At 42.1% G+C, this 19,471-nt stretch overlaps 1 protein-coding gene across 1 annotated transcript in view; it reads left to right on the forward strand.

The window, feature by feature from the left end:
• Positions 1-6,793: 6,793 nt before the first annotated feature.
• CDS1 (CDP-diacylglycerol synthase 1) overlaps positions 6,794-19,471 on the forward strand; it is a 60,711-nt gene continuing 48,033 nt past the window's right edge. Inside the window, exon 1 of the mRNA XM_026509816.4 lies at positions 6,794-7,440. Coding sequence (XP_026365601.1) covers positions 7,324-7,440 — 117 coding nt within the window. The 5' untranslated portion in view covers positions 6,794-7,323. The remainder of the gene's footprint in view (positions 7,441-19,471) is intronic.

The raw sequence follows: 19,471 nt of genomic DNA on the forward strand, positions 1-19,471 counted from the left end.
TGTTGTCTTGATGTTTTGAAACACTAATTAATCTCTTTTCTAACATATGTCAATGATTCCATAATTCTGAATAAATTCTTAAATCCATATATATGCAAATTGATACTATTCATGCATTCTCTTGACAAGGTTGCCAAATGACAAGGTTGTCTAAATTTGGTTTGCAAGTAAGGCAATTCAAAGTTTTGCCTTATGAAAAGTTCAGTGTCCTTGTACAAATTTTTTTTTTTATTGCAGTACTTACCTCCTCAGAAATGCTGGAAATATCTTGGCAAAACCCGGTTTAAGTCATTCTGGCACTTGTTCCCTAAACACAACAGTACAGTATTTATAGTCTGAATGATATGTTGCTAAAGCCAAGCTTGTTGACAAAAACAAAAACCTACACTGCAGTGTTAGGTCTTTCTTAAATATCTCAGGTTAACAACCACTCCTGGCCCACCCAGATACTCTCACCAATTTCCTATTCTAGGCTTTTCCCAACTGCTTGGAGGCTACAGACCTTTTCTGTTCTCATACATTTAAACACAGACAAATGCATCAAATACTCATTGATCAAGACATCACTTATTGCTGTTAAGAGGATGGATGAGATCAATTCTTTGCAATAATTTGGGATATTAATATTAATTTGGGAACAAATAAAATCTCTTAAAATATGATGAAAATATTTTTAGTAGAACAAATTGTAAAGGGGCAACAGACAAGAGATATTACCAGAGATACATCTAACATTAAAAGTCCTTTTTTCAGGGACGCCTGGGTGCTTCAGTTGGTTAAGCCTCTGCCTTCGGCTCAGGTCATTCTCAGAGTCCTGGGATTGAGCCCCCCAGCGAGCACCCCAGCAAGCACCCAGAGAGCCCCGCCTTGGGCTCCTGGCCCAGCGGGGAGTCTGCTTCTCCCTCTCCCTCTGCTCCTCCCCACTGCTCACAATCTCTTTCTCTCTCAAATAAATAAATAAATAATCTTTAAAAAAAAAAGATTTTTTTCATATGCAGGAATAAAATAGATTCACTAATGAAATAACTTTTTAAACATGTTTGCTGATGATATTTTCCAAACCAAAAATTAGGCTTCATAAAAATTAGTCTAGCAAAAGTTGTTTTTGGTTTTTGTTTGTTTTATTTTATTTTGTTTTGCTATGAGAATATGTTAATATGGCAACGTTTTTCAAGTTTCTGAAACCTTAATAATATTATAGTTATATATTGAACAAATACCCTTTACTGAAAAGAAAAAAGATACATGTAATTAGGACCATCTGGAAAATTCCAGACATGTGATCTTCCCAACCAACGATAGCCAATCTTTAAAGTGCTATACTTCATTGACTCAATTAAACCATCATTTTTTAAATGCACCATTATTTCATGTACTGCTAAGACAAATAAAATGGCCAATTCAAATATGACACAATGTTTTCTTACCACATCAACTGTAAGACACAGTTGATTTGCGTGATTTCAGACGGGTTGAAGTGTAAATAAAAAGGGAGTCTTAGAAGAAATAGGGCATGTGTTATGTCTTCCAACAGACATGAACTATAGCTTTTACTTCTCTGATCAGAAGGATTTTTTTACAAAGCGATCTTATGGTTATTATTGCATCTTTTCAAATTATTTTCTTCCTTTTTTCTTTTGAAGTATAATTAACATACAGTATTATATTAGTTTCGGGTATAAAACATAATGACTCAACAATTCCATACATTACTCAGTGCTCAGCACAATAAGCATAGTTACCATCTGTCACCAAACAACATTATTACAATCTTATTGACAATATTCCCTATGCTGTACTTTTCATCTCCATATCTTATTTATTCTACAACAGGAAGTTTGTACCCCTTCACCTATTTCACACATCCCCCCCACTCAGCTCCCCTCTGGCAACCACCAGTTTGTTCTCTGTATTTTAGAGTCTGTTTTTTTTTTTTTTTTTTTGTCCCTTGGTTTCTTTGTTCGTTATTATTGCATCTTATAAGGAAATGACCCCCATTGTTAAAGTATAAGTAAATCAGAGTTTGTGAAGAAAAACCTAAGTGAGAAAGAGCCAGCCGTGGCAACTGTGGTCCCCAGTGGCTGCCGCCCCCACAAAGATGGTGCAAGCTATGGTGGCCTGTCCCAGTGTGTCCAGCAGTGGGGACCTCAGTTGGCTGATTTGGGGTATGGCTTGGACTCTACTCCTGGCTGCAGCTTAGCACCTTTTGTTTGTACCAGTTTTCTACGTGGGTTCTTCAGCTTTCCAAACAGTTCTATGAACTTCTTACCCTTTCAGTAAATCCCTTGTCTGCCTACACCAGCCAGACTTGCAACAAAGAACCTTGACTGGTACCTCTGGATTTCAGCAATTTACTGACAGAGCTCACTGACGTAATTTGAAATAAATCAATAATTCAGCCCCTCTAAGGGCAGTTAACCAATCTCTTTCACTTCTCTAAATGACCACCTCCAAAAAAGATATAAATCCAGCCAGATTTAACATTAACAGAATAGTCGAACCATGCAGTATTGAGAGGACACATATATCTATTTTTTCAGTACATAACTTAAAAAGTTGAGAGTTCTTTTACAAGAGAATTAAATCACCAAATAATTTGCTGAGAGTTACTCTGATTCAGTGGAGAAGCTAGAAAGAGAAGGAACTCTATAATCACCACACCATATACAAGCTACCTGGCAGGAATCGATTCCAGTTAACAACAGGGTCTGCTGGTTTCGTTAGTCTTACTACCACTGAAGTATAAAGCAAAAATTAATTGGATAAGCTGATGTTTTCTTTGTACTTATTTGCAAAGTTGCCCTACCCCATTTATAACTTTTACTCACCTCACCAAAGCCATGTTGGCATATCCTGTCTAATTCTGGGGGAGTTGAAGCTTCAGTGAGTTTAGAAGTTGAACATTGTTCTTGAGAAATGCAGCTTTTAATAATATAAACAGTGATCACAGATAACACTCCTGTAGTCCTTCACTATGAGCAGGGACAGCCCTAAGTATCTGAACCAATCTCATCTTCGTAAGGATTCTAGGAGGACAGTATTATTACCCTTATTCTCATTTTGTACACGAGGACACTGAGGCACAAGGGAATTAATTGATTTGACTGAGACACAGACCAGTAGGGGGCAGAGCTGGGATTTGAACTCAGGTTGGCTCCAGGTTTGTGCTTAGTTGTTATGATACAATGCCCCCTCTTAGAAGTTGTTTCTGCCGCTACCTATTTGCAGTACAGAGTGGACCTGGCAGAATTTGAACTTTTTATACTTATTTTATACTTTTTGAAGGTTTTATACTATTTTATACTTATTTTTATACTTATTTTATAGTTATTATAAAAACCTACGTACGTTTCGATCCCAAACCCGGGCAGTTTACATACCGAACCTCAGGCGTTTTTTTCCTTGTGAAGTGGGAATAATAATAATTGTCCTGCCTACCTCATTGGTTGTTGAGTAGAACAAATAATGAATGTAAAAGTGCTCTGTGAAGTGTTTCACGAAGAGTTATTCCTTCAACTTCGAATGGTCATGTCAGTTAGCATGCGGCTGCAGCTGCACGTGATGTTCCACACAGTAAATTGGGTGACCGCTAGAAGATGGCGGAGCTGTGACTAGAACCCATGCCGCCCATATGTAAAACTTGTGCTTCTAACTACACCTCTGCACTCGCCCCTCTGATACTCAGTCACTGGAATATTTGCTGGTACACCATTGATTTCCCATGTCATTTCATTAAAAATAAAAACGTAAACATAAACTGTCCTTCAAGAATTTCCCACAGAATGTTTCTCTGGTAGGCCTACGTCAGAAATCCCTAACTCCAACTTACAAACTGACAGAGGGCAACAGCGAAAGACCAGTCAAGTGAGGAAACTATAACATGGGTGTCCAAGCAACCAGAAATGCTGCTTGGCTGAGGAAGATTTCTTCTTCCCCTGGCAAGCTGGGGACAGTCCAGTCAGGCACCTTGGAGGCTCTGATGTGGAAAGCAGCTGAAATTCCCACACAAGAGGAGAACGTTCATCAGTCTAGGAACATTCTGAGGATTCTCAGGGAAGACAGTGGTGACAGGTCTTTCCATTTTATCCACTTACCACTCCACACAAGATCTGTCCATCTTTGGGTAAAATCAAACTAAAATGAAAACCATATAAATAATAATGTTAGTATTCTCTCTCTTTCCCCTCTATATTGATTTATAACCCTTGCTAAGGGTTATAAATCATTCCAATATCACTAGTAGAAAATCTATAAACCAACCAAGAAGTATTGGCAAAGTGTCTCCTATGTGATTAGTCCATGCATGCGCTTGGGGTTTACAAGACGCCCTTTAGCAGATTAAACTCTCATAAAACTAACAGGTGAGGATTTAGAAACCATTATATGCCAGATTTTGTGTCACCGAACACAGTAAGCTCCTCGAATGAAGAAAAATGAAAGCTACCATGAAAAAGCACACCTGAAACAAATGTAACATTGTGTGTCCAAAAAAATGGGGGGAAAAAAGGCACCAAGAAAGTCTGAGAACATAGAGCTCAGGAAGGCCATTTGTGGTTGACTATATCATAATATATCTTAAGTAAAATGTGCAAGTCATTACTAGAACCCTTTTAATATATATTAAAATCAATCTTTCTCTTTTCATATAAAGTGAAAAATGACAAGTAGGTACCTATCTGAGTCTAAAGTAGACCTTTTCATTACAAAACCACAAATACCATATGTCTTTCTTTGGTTATGCTATACGTCTGTCACTCATTCATTTCTTCATTCACCTCTCCAACAAATGTATTAACTATATGGGAGTGGGGGCCAGCACTGTGGCAATGGCTTGGCCTGTAAAGAGGAATAAACTATGGTTCTTGCCATCTGGGCTCAGTGTGATCATTTGACGAGTGGCAATAGCTATAATGAAGAAGACAAAGAAATTACTATCTCAGCTGAAATCCAAGAAGCAGGCAGAGCTTAAGGAAGGGTAACGTAACATAGTAAACCAGTCTATTTTGACAGTCTCTGAATTGGTCCCACTTTTCCTAGGTCAGGGAATACTATTTCTCCTTTCATGAACTTTTATTCTCTGTTTTTCCCTCCTGCTACTTGCCTTACTCTCCTTTCCTCCTGCAGCAAAAGGAGAAGAAAGTCAAAGGAGCTATCAGGTTGACTAGGGAAGAAGGAAGGAGGAAACTTTTCAGGCACTTTGCTATGCTAGGTACCCCTCTCTTGAGGCATGGGGGAAAGGAAGGACTGGCCTCTGAAAAAGTGAGACTTCCGTTGCAGAATCCTGTGTGAGCTGGGAGGGACCACAGAGGCCATCCTCCCTAGTATCCACATTATAGCTGGGGACATTGAGGCTTAATGACTAATTCAAGCTAATGAGTTGCATCAGTGACACTAGAACTCAGGCTTCTTAACTTCCAAGAAGGCTAGAATGGACCAGTGGAGCACTTCTAATGTTCCCTCTTGCCGAGTTGGGTGAAGGAGCCAGAGATGGAAACTTGACTACTGCCTTCAGCAGCCTCTTCAACATTATGTTCTTGACAAGCAGGCAGTCCTTCATGTCTGGTCCTCCAAAGAAATGGAGGACAACTGATTAACCTACTCACCCCATAGTGTTCTGTTCCTTAAAGTAAACCACACCATGACCGTCCCTCAAAGGACTTTTTTCATGTCTTTTATCATTTTTGTTACTTTTCCCGTGAATCTGATCTCTCTATATCCTTTTGAAAATATGATGACCCAATCTGAACTCAGAGCTTTAAAGATTCGTTTTGGTGAAATAAAATGATGTCCCTGTGCTCTGGTTTTTAATGCATCCTACTTTGACTTTTTGGTTTTGCTTGCTATTAAATTTTCAGAACAACGTGTTAGTAATGACCTTGAGAAATTTATATTGTTGATTCATTTCTCTTAAGCTGTCTGTTACTGAGTGGTGTTCCGTTTGTGTGATGGCCTGTCTCCCCTCACTCCCCCCCCCCCCATTCGTCAGCCTATCAGTAATGGCCAGGTGGTGGATACATGTCAAGAAAACTAATCACCTTCTAACAGGATTTGGAATGGAATTAATGCGGATCTTGCGCCCTTCCTGTTCCAACTTTAGCAACCCAAGGTTCTCGATTGCTTAGAGATTAGCTGGTTGGCAACTGCACCCCGTGACATTTTAGGGTCTGGGTTCTCTCTCTGGACCCTAGGCAGTGAATTTTGTGAGATCCAATACTCGAGTTTCTAGGAGACAGAGCTTGGGTTTGTGACTGAAACTGGCCAGTCCATCCCAGGACACCCAGTGTTTCCGCATCTATTTTCAAGGTGATGACACTGGGCTCGAACGCCGCGAAGTCAACAAGTCCATCCTGCCAGACAAGTTTCTGCTTCTGGACGCCTGTGAAGCTCCGGCACGCCGTGGTGTACCAAGCTGATACGGCTGTGGAGTCATTTCAAGGGGGTAGTGTGTAGCGCTGTCAATAGTTACCAGGCGTCTTCGGGCAGTTCTTCCAGCCCTCTCGGTTGCTCGGGACGAGTCTACAAGTTCTCAACTTCACGGCTAAGCACCGTGCTCGGCCGTCCTCCACCTTCTCGCTCCTCCCCTTTTGTCCAGCCCGCGCCGCTCCCACCTTTTCTCAAGGCCCCCACCTGCGTGCGTGCAGAGACCGAGGTGGAGCCGGGGGTGGGGGGGGGGGGGGAGATCGTGACGTCACCCCTCCGCGAGGGAGGCGGGGCTGTGGGAACCGCAGTGCAGCGCAGAGGGGCGGGCCGGGGCGGGGCCTGCGGCGCGTGACCTGGCTGCGGGAGGCAGGAACCCAGAGAAAGGTGTAGGGGGGCCGGGACCAGCCGGCTCTGGAGTCCGGAGGCGGGGCGGGGAGTGCCGGGGCTGAGGCGGCGGGCGCCCGGTGAAGCGCTAAAGCGGGTCACGCTTCCTCCTTCCCTCCCCGCCCCTTCTTCTCCTCCCACCTGGGCCTCTGCGTGGAGACGCGCACCTGGCAACCGGCGGCCGTTCTCAGTCGCGTCCCCGCCTTCTCTGCTCGGGCCGGGCGCCCCGAGCCTGCGCCGCACCCCGAGCCGACCCGGCCCCTGGCGCTCGCTCCTCGCCCTTCCGGCGGCGCGGCGCTCGCTGGAGGCGGCCTCGAGCGCTCGCTCGTTGATGCCGTTTTGGGGGTGACCCGGCGCGGCGGCTGCGCCTCCATGGTGGGGGCGTGTTAGTGGCCGCGGCTCTGCCGGACGTCGAGTGCGCGGCTGCGGGGTGGCAGAGCAGCCAGCCAGTGAGACCCCGCGCGCAGCTCGGGTTTCGGGGCGCTGGAGGAGGCCGCCACGGCCGCGCGGGAGCGGGAGATGTTGGAGCTGAGGCACCGGGGAGGTTGCCCCGGCCCCGGGGGAGCAGTGGCGCCGCCACCCCGCGAGGGAGAGGCGGCTGGCGGTGACCACGAAACCGAGAGCACCAGTGACAAAGTAAGTGGAGCCGCGAGAGGCGCACACCTGCGCCCGGGCTAGGTCCTCGTTTGGGCCGGGACACTTGGGAGCCAGGGTGGGGCCCGAGGAATGTGTGGTGAAGCTGAAGGCTGCCCGCTCCGCCTTCCTCCGGCCTGGCATTCTTTCCTCCTTCCTCAAGTGGGGTTGAGAACCCGGGCACCAGAGATGGTGCGTTTCCCAGGATGACCACGACTGCTGCCCAGCATAGCTGGATGATTCGACTTGACTACAATTCAGTTTCTTCCCATTCCGCTTCCCTTCCCTGGCATCTGAGGCCGAGGATAGAATCAGGACGGGAGCTGGCACCCTAGGAGCTGCCACCTAACACCTCTTCTCCATAGAGGAGCAAAGTTGGGAAGGACTAAAGTTAAAATATGCACCTTCGTTTCTAACATGTCTTTGGATCCTGACGCTGGAAGCTTGGCTTGCCCCATCAGCACTTTTTCGTTTTCTCTGCCCTCTCCCGGTATGATAGATTTGGGGGTGGGGGTTGTTGAGAGTATCATGCACGTGACACAGTTGTAATCCTCCAGCTTCTTTTGAGTCCAAGACAGCGCATTTCTTCAGTCTATAGTGGATTTTTTTTTTAAGATTTTATTTATTTATTTGACAGAGAGAGAGAGACAGCCAGCCAGAGAGGGAACACAAGCAGGGGGAGTGGGAGAGGAAGAAGCAGGCTCCTAGCGGTGGAGCCTGATGCGGGGCTCGATCCCAGAACACAGGGATCATGCCCTGAGCCGGAAGCCGAGGCTTAACTACTGAGCCACCCAGGCGCCCGTATAGTGGATGTTATTTGACCTGACGTGGTAATTCCTGAGGACTTTTAACTCCTGTTCAATTTAAAGGTAGAAAAAGAGTCAAAGTTTGGCTTATTCCATAATACAGTGATCAAACTAGGGATTTTGGGAAAACAGAGCACTTTTATGACCTTTTAAACTAGATGGTTTAGGAAATTGGGCCAGAGAATAGATTGTTTCGTAAAATCTGTTTATACAATTCCATTGTATTTTAGAAGCTCAAAGCTCTTAAACTATTCCTAGAAACATTCTTCTTTAGAAGAAGCAGGTATTGCAGTTTGAATTACAGAAGTGAAGTGGATTGCCCAAGGTCAAGTCAATGGCCTTTCTGAAGTAGAACGTGTTTCCTGATACCCTTTCTTCTGGTTTGTACACACTCACTGGCAGTTCTGATTTGGGGAGGGCTCCACCTGCAACCTGATGTTGATGAGCTTGATGCAGCTCAAGTTTCAAAGCCCTGGTAGGAACATCACAGGATGTCATGAAGTAATAAATTTAACAGTGATTTTAGGAATGAAACTTTAGAATCAGTGGGATGACAGATCCTTTTATTTTCTACCCTTGATAACAGGAGGAATAAAATGAGTATCTGTGATAGAACATATGTGTCAAGGAATTACGCAAAATATAACAGTTTCCAGTTACTGAAGGTTGGTGTTACAAAGCTAGAAACAGTGGGCTGAGAATAGTCTTTGTGAAAACTGCCTTGGAAACTAGACCAAAAATAGAATTAATTAGGTTGGGATTTGTTTTGTTTTAGCACTGGTATAGTTTAGAATCAAGGAAATACCAGCTTCCCCATGTTGACTTCCTTAACCAGCAGAAGCTAACAAGCTTTTAATAAGAGAAAACATGTTCAGGAAGTCATGCATAAAATAACTTTTGAATGAATTTAGTTCTTAACGCCCTAATGTATTTAAAATGGAAACGACTGTGATTTGATTTAACTCATTAGAACTGTTGTCTGTGACTGGGTTACCTCACTGCATATTTATTTATTTATAAATACCGCACTGTTGGTTTTTCACTAATATGTACCCAGCTGGATTTTGTTTTCTGGGAGAAGATGTTGCCATAAGTAACCCAGTCTGTTAAGATTCCTTAGACAATGATGAGCATTTTCAAACTGTCTAAAGTATCACTGCACTTCCAGAGTTTATCACAAAGAACTCTTTTTTTTTTTTTAAAGATTTTATTATTTATTTATTTATTTATTCGACAGAGATAGAGACAGCCAGCGAGAGAGGGAACACAAGCAGGGGGAGTGGGAGAGGAAGAAGCAGGCTCATAGAGGAGGAGCCTGATGTGGGGCTCGATCCCAGAACGCCGGGATCACGCCCTGAGCCGAAGGCAGCCGCCTAACCGCTGTGCCACCCAGGCGCCCCAGGAACTCTTGACTGGGCAAGTTCTGAGTCATTGAACTCTATCCCCTATCTATCCTTTCTTATCAGGGTTATATTTGAATGCACCTATATTTTCAGGTCAAGGGCTGTTTTAAAATCAGTTTGCACATCAGATGCTGGTTAATATTTCGTCCATTTAAACTATTTAAATCCCTTCTCTGTTCAGGTAGAAGTAAAGGCAGAACTCTTGGGGAATTAATGAAGTGGAGGAGGTGCATTGTATTCTGCTGTTATAGTACACTCCTGTGCCATTTTGTAGTCTTTTTATAATAGTGTTGTTAACATGACATTCTCATTGTTCAGGACCAGGAGACATGCTGGGAGAAGGCTCTGTGCTGCAGAGAATTAGCCAGTGAAAAAGTGTGTCTTACCTGCAGGGGCGTATTTCCAGTTGTTAAATGCTGGAGTAATACTTGAAAGATGACAAGACCAGTCCCTCAACCTCCCAGGAGACATATGAGTTAAATTTATTAGAAGCCTGAACAGGCTCATTGTTAGCGTAGAGGGCATAGTTGGACTCTACATTGGAGACAACAGGAAAAACTTTAAAGAGGAAGTGAGGGTTGAGCTTGAAATGAAAAGATTTCTGGGGACTCATCAGTGTGCAAGAGTTGGGGGCAGGGCGTTCTAGGCAAAGGGCATGAAGAACTGTTTCTTGAGTCAGCATTCTAGGCACAGGAAACTGAAATTAGTTTGATAATCCTGGAACATAAACTGTGTATGTTTGGAAGGTGAGGTTGGGAAATTCAAAGTCTTGTGGAGGAGGTTAGGCTTTATTTTATGGACCCTGGGAAGCCACTGGAATGTTTTTACAGAGGCATTAGCCTATCACTCTAGCAGCAATCTGGAGAAAGTGTTGGAAGTGGGAGATACCTGCTGCAAAGGAACCAGATAGGAGTGTATTGCAAGCCTGATAGATCTGAAATGATGAGGGCTTGTAGTAGGGGCAGGGAAATAAGTGTGGAGAGAGAATGTATATTTTAGAGAATTGTTGTGGGACCTAGACTAGGGTGATTAGAGTAAGAGTAATACAGGAAAAGCCTGCTGGCAGACATACTTTGATCTATAACTTAAGAGATTTTAGGGGAAGAAGCAAAAATTTGGGGGTAGTTTTGCAGGTTGAAAGTGAGCATGAGTGAACTGGGCTGGGCAGGGTTTGTCATTTTTTTTTTTAAGATTTTATTTATTTATTTGACAGAGAGACAGCCAGTGAGAGAGGGAACACAAGCAGGGGGAGTGGGAGAGGAAGAAGCAGGCTCCCAGCGGGACAGGGAGCCCGACGTGGGGCTCGATCCCCGGACTCTAGGATCACACCCTGAGCCAAGGGCAGATGCTTCATGACTGAGCCACCCAGGCGCCCTGGTTTGTCATTCTTTAAAATAAGAGAGATGATTCAAGGTGGTGATGGAAACTGAGATGAAAGGTCAGGTCTGGAAATGTCAACTTTTGATTAGAATCTCAGAGAGGGGAGAAAACTGAAGACCGGACCTTGGGAGTTGTAGATGTAGGGAAGGAACCAAGATAATGAGGTCCTGCGAAGGAAGAGGGATTGCTTAGAGGATATCATCAATAGTATTTAGGAATAAAGGTGAGGCATAGAACACTGAGTTTGGCAAAAGATCCTAGTAGAAGCCAGGTTTTAGGTTGAAGAATATGAGAAATGAAGTGCTGGTGGTTATTGTCTGGAAGGGGCAGTGAAGGAGAGTACATGATAGCAGCTAGAGAGGATGTTCAAGTGAAGATTTGCTTTTTCAAGGGAGAGGAGAAGGTATTTGAATGAAAGAAGTCAAGGGAGAGTAAAGATGCTGAAGAGGATGGACAGCCTTAGAAAAAAGGAAACAGACATGGTGTGGAGAGTACAGAAGGTGAGGGTATCCAAGGAAAGGAAAGAAGGAATGGAGGGTGGATGTAGAAACATTTTGAAAAGCAGAAGAGGGGAGATCAAAGTGTTTGATGCTTTTGCTTTTTTAACTAGAATCTGAGAACCACGGAGCTTCAAGGGATCTTAGAAACAATTTAGTTCAACCCAATCTTTATATATATTTAAAAATAATAAACTTGGTCTAGAGAGTGGTTGTTATTGCCCAGAATGGCCTAGAGCAAGCAGCAGAGCTGAGCTAGAAGTCATCTCTGACTGGGACCTGTTTGGAGTGTTACTTTAGGGAGTGTGATGTGAAATGACCAAGAGGCAACTAATAGAATTATCACTCAGTGAAGATTCAGTTGAGCTAAAATAACACAATTTTGTTATGGATCAAATTAGCATAGTTCTTAACTCAGTAGCAGTATTGGTCATAGTAGTTGATGCTTGTAGAGTGATTTAGAGTTCACAGAGTACTTTCACATTATCGGGGAGGAAGACTTTCCTCTGCCCTTCAAGGTCCTCCTAGTTGGAGTAAGAATGAAATTGACATAAGACAGATTAACAGGAGAAAATATTCATTTTGTATGTACAGGGAATCAAAATAGACATGGAAATTCCAAAGACAGGCAACATAAGGTATACATGGTACATGAGGAGAAGGGGGTATATATGGTATATAAGGAGAAGAGGAGTAGGGATCTGGGGAGGGAAGGAATGCAATTTCACAGAAACATGAAAAAGAGTCAATGTTCGATCAACAAAATGTTTGCTGGGCCACTGAGAAACAATGGGACATTGAGGACTTTGATCAAATAGGCATAGCCAGGTTCCTCCGTATCAGACCTTGTTCATAGTATAATATAGTTATCTGTGGTGATAGCTCTCTACCTGCAGCAAGTCCTCGATCTAAATTCTTTTTAGGTGGCTGAGGGGGAGATAAAGAGCTTTTCCTGAGTCTGCTGGGTTTTGATTGCTTTTAATTCAAAATAATCTTCATGTCAAAGTGGCCCATCTTGGGGCTGCCTGCTCTTGGCTGGCCCCTGTAGCATTGTACTTTACTTGTTCCTCACAGCGACTGTATGTGTTCGGCATAGCCACCATTTAATAGCTGAGAACAAGAAAGGCACTAGGTGTGATTTCGACCTGGGAATGCCAGGTCAAGAATGCCAAAAGAATGAAATCAGCAAGGCCAGATTGAAGTGGATGACCACAGATGAGGGTAGGCGGGGAAATGGACTGAAGGCCAAAGTGGGTTATTGAAGCTCTGGATGAGCTGAGAGGGATTGAGCAGTTGGAAGTCAAGCTAAGACCTGATTCCTGGACCAAAAGTGGGAGAGAAGGGGGTGCACAGGGAAGTTGTGGCTAGTAAAGGGGAGCACATGTGAAATAGTGTGCTGTAGGACAAGGTCCCTGGTACGCTTGTATGAGAGGCTGCTCCTTCAATACGGATTTTGGTTTGTGAGGTTGAGGGTGACATTCTGGGCAGTTAATTTCTGTCCTTCCCCATTTCAGATGAGTGTCGTTTCTTTTGTAAATAACTTTAGTATTTTTTTAAAATAAACTTTTAGCTTTGGAACTTGTGTTTCTATGAATTCTTCATTTTGGCACACTTCTCTATGGGTTGTCTTGGTATCACCTGTAAGTGGTAATAAACATTTTCTTTCTTTTTTTTTTCATTTAAATCTAGGCCATTAATAAATACTAAAATTTAAATATAGACATCTAGAATACTGTTAACACTGATACTCCCCAATTGTTGATCAATTGTTAGTATTACCACCTAAGTAATTTTCCATGATTATTTTGTCATTTGCAGCATATTCATTTTATTTAACAACATTTTTTGAATGCTGGTTCCCCAAATATCACCAACCAACCAATTGATAAGACAAAGGTGAGTTTATGGCTTTCTGCGTTGAGGGAGAACAGCACCTCAACAGAGCTTTGGCAGAGTCTTGGAGTGGGAAAGGCAGGGTTGGATTTTAGTGAGAATTGGAAGTTTGGCTTGAAGCAGGTCTTTCAGTGCAAGGGCTTGTTTAGGACTGAGTAAAGATCACAAATAACAGTTTGGGTTTGGTGGCAATAGCCATGTAATGATTTTAAGACAAGGGTTCAAGGAATCTTAGAAAGAAACTTGTTTGTTGATGCTTCCTATTAAAGAGTTGATGTGTGTCTCAGAAGTTCTTTTGGTGAACAGTGATCTCCAGATCGAGTGTCCAGGAATAATACAGTTATGCTAATGCAGACAGTCACATTTTAAAGTCATGGTAATGATAGGCAGTAAATTTTGGAGGTGAGAGAGGGTACTTTCTTCTCCTGTCTTTAAATTATTCTTGGGACATCTAAAGAATATGCTGGTGTCCCCATGTGAGTTTTTACTTAAACGTTTGTGATCTTGTCTTTAAACAGTTTATTTTCTTAATATTTTGAGAAATTTTATCATACAACGTCATAAGTTGCATCAGGCTTTGGGTGTGTACTGTGATGGACATTTTGATGCAAACACTGTTTTGTTTATCATAAATGTACTGGGGGAAAGTGAGACAATTTAAAGTAGTACTCTGGAAATTTAGCTCATACAGAAAAATTATGCCGTGTACATATAAAGTATGATTCTCCTTTATGTTTAACTATATGCCTTTTTGTTAAACATCTTCACATGTTTCTTCGTGGATGGCACAGCTAAAAATGAAGGTTTTTTTCTGTTTGTGTTTACTCTGTGGTTGGGAATGTCTTTTTTAAAAAGCCGGTTTTGAGTCAGTATAAGGAAAATAGGTCATTTAAGAATTTGTATACAGACACATTTCATGAGGCTTGGCTTGCTTCTCTGCATTGAGTAAATCCTTGTTGGATGCCTATTATATTTGAGGTTCTGATTAAATGTCATCTTTTTTGTGACTCTGTACCTTTGAGAAAAGGGGTGAGGCCGAGATTTGTTTGTTGCTCAATGAGTAATTGTAGAATATATAATAATTTCTTGGACTGTGGACTTTAACTGTATGGAATAAAGGTAATAAAGTAATTTATGGTTTGCAAAATACTCACTTGTATATAATGCCAATTTGAATCTCTTAACAATTGCGTAGACAAGGGAAATAGCCTTAGTTTACCCCTGAGGAAACCTAAATTCGTTTCCCAAGGTCACATGGTATTAAAAACTGGGATTTACCCTAAATTTTCTGAGTGAAAAAATGTAAAGGAGAAAATTAGGTATGTGGTCCTAAATTTATAAAATTAATGAAAATATTTACTTAGGAACTTATTTATTTATTTATTTATTTATTTATTACTGTTACCACTTTGTGTGATTTTTTAAAAAACTAATTTGGCTTTTCTGAATTTGGTTAGAACCTTTTAGCTGAAAACCTGTAAATCTGTGATTTTAAGCAGCTAAATTCAGATCAAACAAAATAGTTTCTAGGGGCCTCTGGGTGGCTCAGTCCATTAAATGTCCAATTCTTGGTTTTGGCTCAGCTCATGGTCTCAGGGTCATGAGTTTGAGCCCATGTCAGGCTCCACGCTGCGCATGGATCCTGCTTAAGATTCTCTCTCTTCTTCTCCCTCTGCATCCTGCCCCCCCCCCGTTCCCCCCGCCTTGTGTGTGCACATGTGCACATGGTCTCTCAAAACAACAGCAAAAAACCCAAAATAGTTTTTCTTTTCTTTTCTTTCTTTTTTTTTAAAAGATTTTATATATTTATTTGACAGAGAGAGAGAGAGAGCGCGCGCGCACAAGCAGGGGAAGTGGCAGGCAGAGGGAGAGGGAGAAACAGGCTCTCCACCGAGCAGGGAGCCTGATGCAGAACTCAGTCCCAGGACCCTGGGATCATGACCTGAGCTGAAGGCAGACACTTAACCAACTGAGCCACCCAGGTGCCCCCCCCCAAAAAAAATAGTTTCTTATTCACTTATTTTGTGATTGATTAGGAGAAGAAATCATTTGTTTTTATTTTACAGGTGTTTATACTTTGATTCATTTAGTTGGGAAATGTTCCAGAAGCTATTTGATGAGAATGATGTCACATTTTGAAGTGACTCCAGAAAAGGAACTAATTTCATTAGTGACCAATTGGTTGTTGATCATATGCCAAGTTTAGTTATCTTTCTAAGTGTTTACTAATTTTCTTATCCACAGGGAGAGGTCAGAGTGATTTTTCATGTCATGTCATTGAATGTTTGTTTGCTTAAGACTCAGAACTATCCACACTGTAAGCTTTCCTTTAAATATAAAATTGGAGTGCCCAGGAAGGGAGAAACAAGAGTCAAGGCCAGGATGAGGAGCTCACAGCAATGGACATTTAAAGTTCTTTTGTGCTAACTTGGTGGCTAGAAAAGCAGTGTTGCTTTTCTGTTTCCTGGCTATGCTTGCAGTCCCTTTTATTTGCCAGAGCCTATGGCCAGCTATTGAAGAGCTTTATGTAAGGCTGATGAAGCCAGTCTGACTTCATCATCTGTCTGGCCCAGGTGGGACCAAACCTTGGCAGTTAAGATTGGGCTCAGTGCCACCTTCCTATTCCAAGCAGGTTATTTGAAAACAGCGTATGCTGTGGGTCAGCAAATGTTTATTAAGCTCATCTGAGACTTCAAATTTTACCTCGAAATACACAAATCCAGATCTGGAAAACAAAATTAGAATCCTCTTTCAAGGCTTGGGCTTTTCTTTTCACCCACTTACTGTGTTCATACTTGAACTGTTTCTGTGTTGTCTTTGAACGACCCTGGGGTGCCATTCATGTAGGATTTAATGTAGATGGTGCCTTCTGGAATTCTGCACATTATTATTACTTATAATAATTTATATTGTTATTAATAAATATAGAACTGGTACAAAAGGGTCATGATTGTAAGGAACCCCTTAGGCACCTAGCTAATCACAGCTTGAATTTTATATTCAGTATTTCCGTCTCTTGATAGGTTTACAGCATATTTGCATCCCCAAACAGTGTATTGCTTAGTTTTGAATCTTTTCCTAGCTTTTTATTATAAAAGTTTCTTTTTTTTTTTAAAGATTTTATTTTATTTATTTATTCGACAGAGATAGAGACAGCCAGCGAGAGAACACAAGCAGGGGGAGTGGGAGAGGAAGAAGCAGGCTCATAGCAGAAGAGCCTGATGTGGGGCTCGATCCCATAACGCCGGGATCACGCCCTGAGCCGAAGGCAGACGCTTAACCGCTGTGCCACCCAGGCGCCGCATTATAAAAGTTTCTAATGTAGAAAAGTTAGAAGGCTAGTATGGTGATTATCTGTACGCTCAGCACTTAACAATTGTTAAGATTTTGCCAGATTTGCTTTATCTTGCCATATATGCATATGCAAATATTTCGTTAATGAACCATTTGAAAATAAGTTGCAGACCTCGCAGCTCTTCACTTCCAATATTAAATCATACATCTCTTAAAGACATTCTCCTTTGTAACCACAATACCATTATCATATTTAACAAAATTAATAACTTTCTTATCTACAGTCCATATTCATATTTTCCCATTTGCTGCCAAATGTGTTTTTGAGATTCCCCTCTTCCTCTGCCCTTTCCCTTCAAACCAAGATCCAAACATGGTTCATCCTTTGCAGAAAATACCCAAAGACAGGTTGTTGTTACTGTTTTTAAATAAATGCTGTTTTATTTTTATTTTTTTATTTTTTAAAGATTTTATTTATTTATCAGAGAAAGAGCTTGGGGGTGGGGGAAGTACAAGCAGGGGGAGTGGCAGGCAGAGAGAGAAGCAGGCTCCCTGCTGAGCAAGGAGCCAAATATGGGACTCGATTCCAGGACCCTGGGATCATGACCTGAGCCAAAGGCAGATGCTTAACTGACTGAACCATCCAGGCGCCCCCAAGGACAGGTTTAATCACCCTTAGTGCATATACTTGCTTTTCCTTCCAAAAGGCAAGAAGAGCTGTAAGCATTATTTCTCTCCCTATGGAGAGCCCAACACTAACATGATCTCAGATAGAATGCAAATTTGTGATGATAGTAATATTTTACGTTTGAATAAAATTTCTCAAATTTCTGAGTTCTTTTGTATTATCCCACGGATTTTGACTTCAGGGATCTTTATTTTTAATTTGGAATTTAACACTCATATAAATGAGACATAGTATGATTTTAATGTATAATAGAATCGGGTGTCATTGGGGGAAAATCAGAATGAGCAAAGTTTTAGCAAAGACTTAAACCAATAATTTTAAAGTGCTTTTGCTCTTATTTTCTACGTGTACTTATACTGTAGAAATTAAATTTACAGGGTAATAAAGAAACTTATTTCTTCAACTTTTAGCCATCATTTCCTAGACACATTTTCATTAAAATTTAGTATTTGGAAAATAGTAGTCCTTCGTAGTCAGAAGCCTTCATTTTACGTAAATAAATGCATCTGAGTTTCCACGCGAGGTAACTTGGCCAAGACTACTCAGCTAGCAAGAAAAGATGAGAACTTCTTATTTTAATCTTAAAAGTTAGCATGAGTTGACAGACTCAATTCATTCAACACATATTTATATCTGTCTAATAAATGTCAGCCACGGGGCAATTCGTCTGCTGACTTCTTGGGATTCAAGAGTGAGGCCAGTAAATGGTATTTTTTCTTCTCACAAAGGCTATGGACTCCTGGAAAATGAAGATAAGCAAACAAATAACTTTAAACTAATAGGTAAAAATTAGGGAGATTGTGGAAACACAGTTGAAGAGCAGCTAACCTGGAGCTGGGGGTCAGGGAAGACATTTCCAAAGGAAACAACCTTGAAGCTGAGGTCAGAGGGTGAGTGGGCAGTAACTAGGTTTGAGAAATGGGAAAGAGAAGATTGGAACTGGGATGAGACCAAGAGAGAAAGTATATAAGTTGTACTTTGTACATAGAACAAACGTCTGGATTCAAGAGAGTATGGCACTGTGCGACAACTGGGGAGTCATCAAAGAGTGGCTGGAAGAGCAGGGTCCCATCATGAAAAACAGTAAAAGCAATGCTAAGTAGTTTGACTTTATCCTGGTGATGTTGGGCTGTGGAGTGGTAAAATCAGATTTGCAATTTAGAAAGATTCTTTTTATGTTGAAAATGAATTAGAGGAGCGCCTGCGTGGCTCATTTGGTTAAGCGTCCGACTCTTGATTTCAGCTCAGGTCATGATCTCAGGGCGGTGAGATCGAGCTGCATGCTCAGCGTGGAGTCTGCTTGAGATTTCTCTCTCTCCCTCTGCCCTTCCCCTGGTTGTGCAAATGTGCATGCTCTCTCTCAAATAAATAAATCTTTTAAAAAAATGAATTAGAGAGTGCTGGATGGAGGGCGGGGGACGAGCTACGTGAGAGAGGGTGATGCTCAGCAAGGATGGAGTGGTGGGAGAGGATGGAGATGGGGGAGGATGAATGACAGGCTTGGTCCTAACTGAATGCGTTTTGGTCAAAGGAGATGCTGGTGTTAAGCTGATAACCAAGTTTCAAACCTGAGTTAATTGTTGAACGGTTTTGGTGGTGGTGTTTTTACCTGAGAAGGGAATACAGAAGGGGCAGCAGGCTTGGTGTGGAAGAGATAGGTCAGTTTGCTTATGTTGAATTTCAGATGATGTTCATGGAAAGCCCACCCGCCTGGAAATGGCATATTGGAAGCTAGAGATGCAGGTCTGTTGGGAATTGTGAGTTCGCAGAGAGATGAAGAGGCAAGCTACCATGGGATCACCTGGTAGGTGGTGGGAGAGAACAGGGCCTAAGATGAAGAGTGGAGAATCATCATCTTTAAATTACAGGCTTGAGAAGAAGCCCCTAATTTGGTTTTCTTAAACATTTTAAGTTCCTCCATTCAGCAGGCACCATGTTTCATGGCTCTGGTTGACCATTGTACTACTATTTCCTTTTTTCCCAGGATCTCCAATCACACTCATTTTCTTTGCGAGTTTTCTGTCTTTGTGACAGAGGATCCATACAAGAAATACAGCAACACAAGAGTCTGCT

This window comes from Ursus arctos, unplaced genomic scaffold, assembly GCF_023065955.2.
Source record: "Ursus arctos isolate Adak ecotype North America unplaced genomic scaffold, UrsArc2.0 scaffold_9, whole genome shotgun sequence".
NCBI lineage: Eukaryota > Metazoa > Chordata > Mammalia > Carnivora > Ursidae > Ursus > Ursus arctos.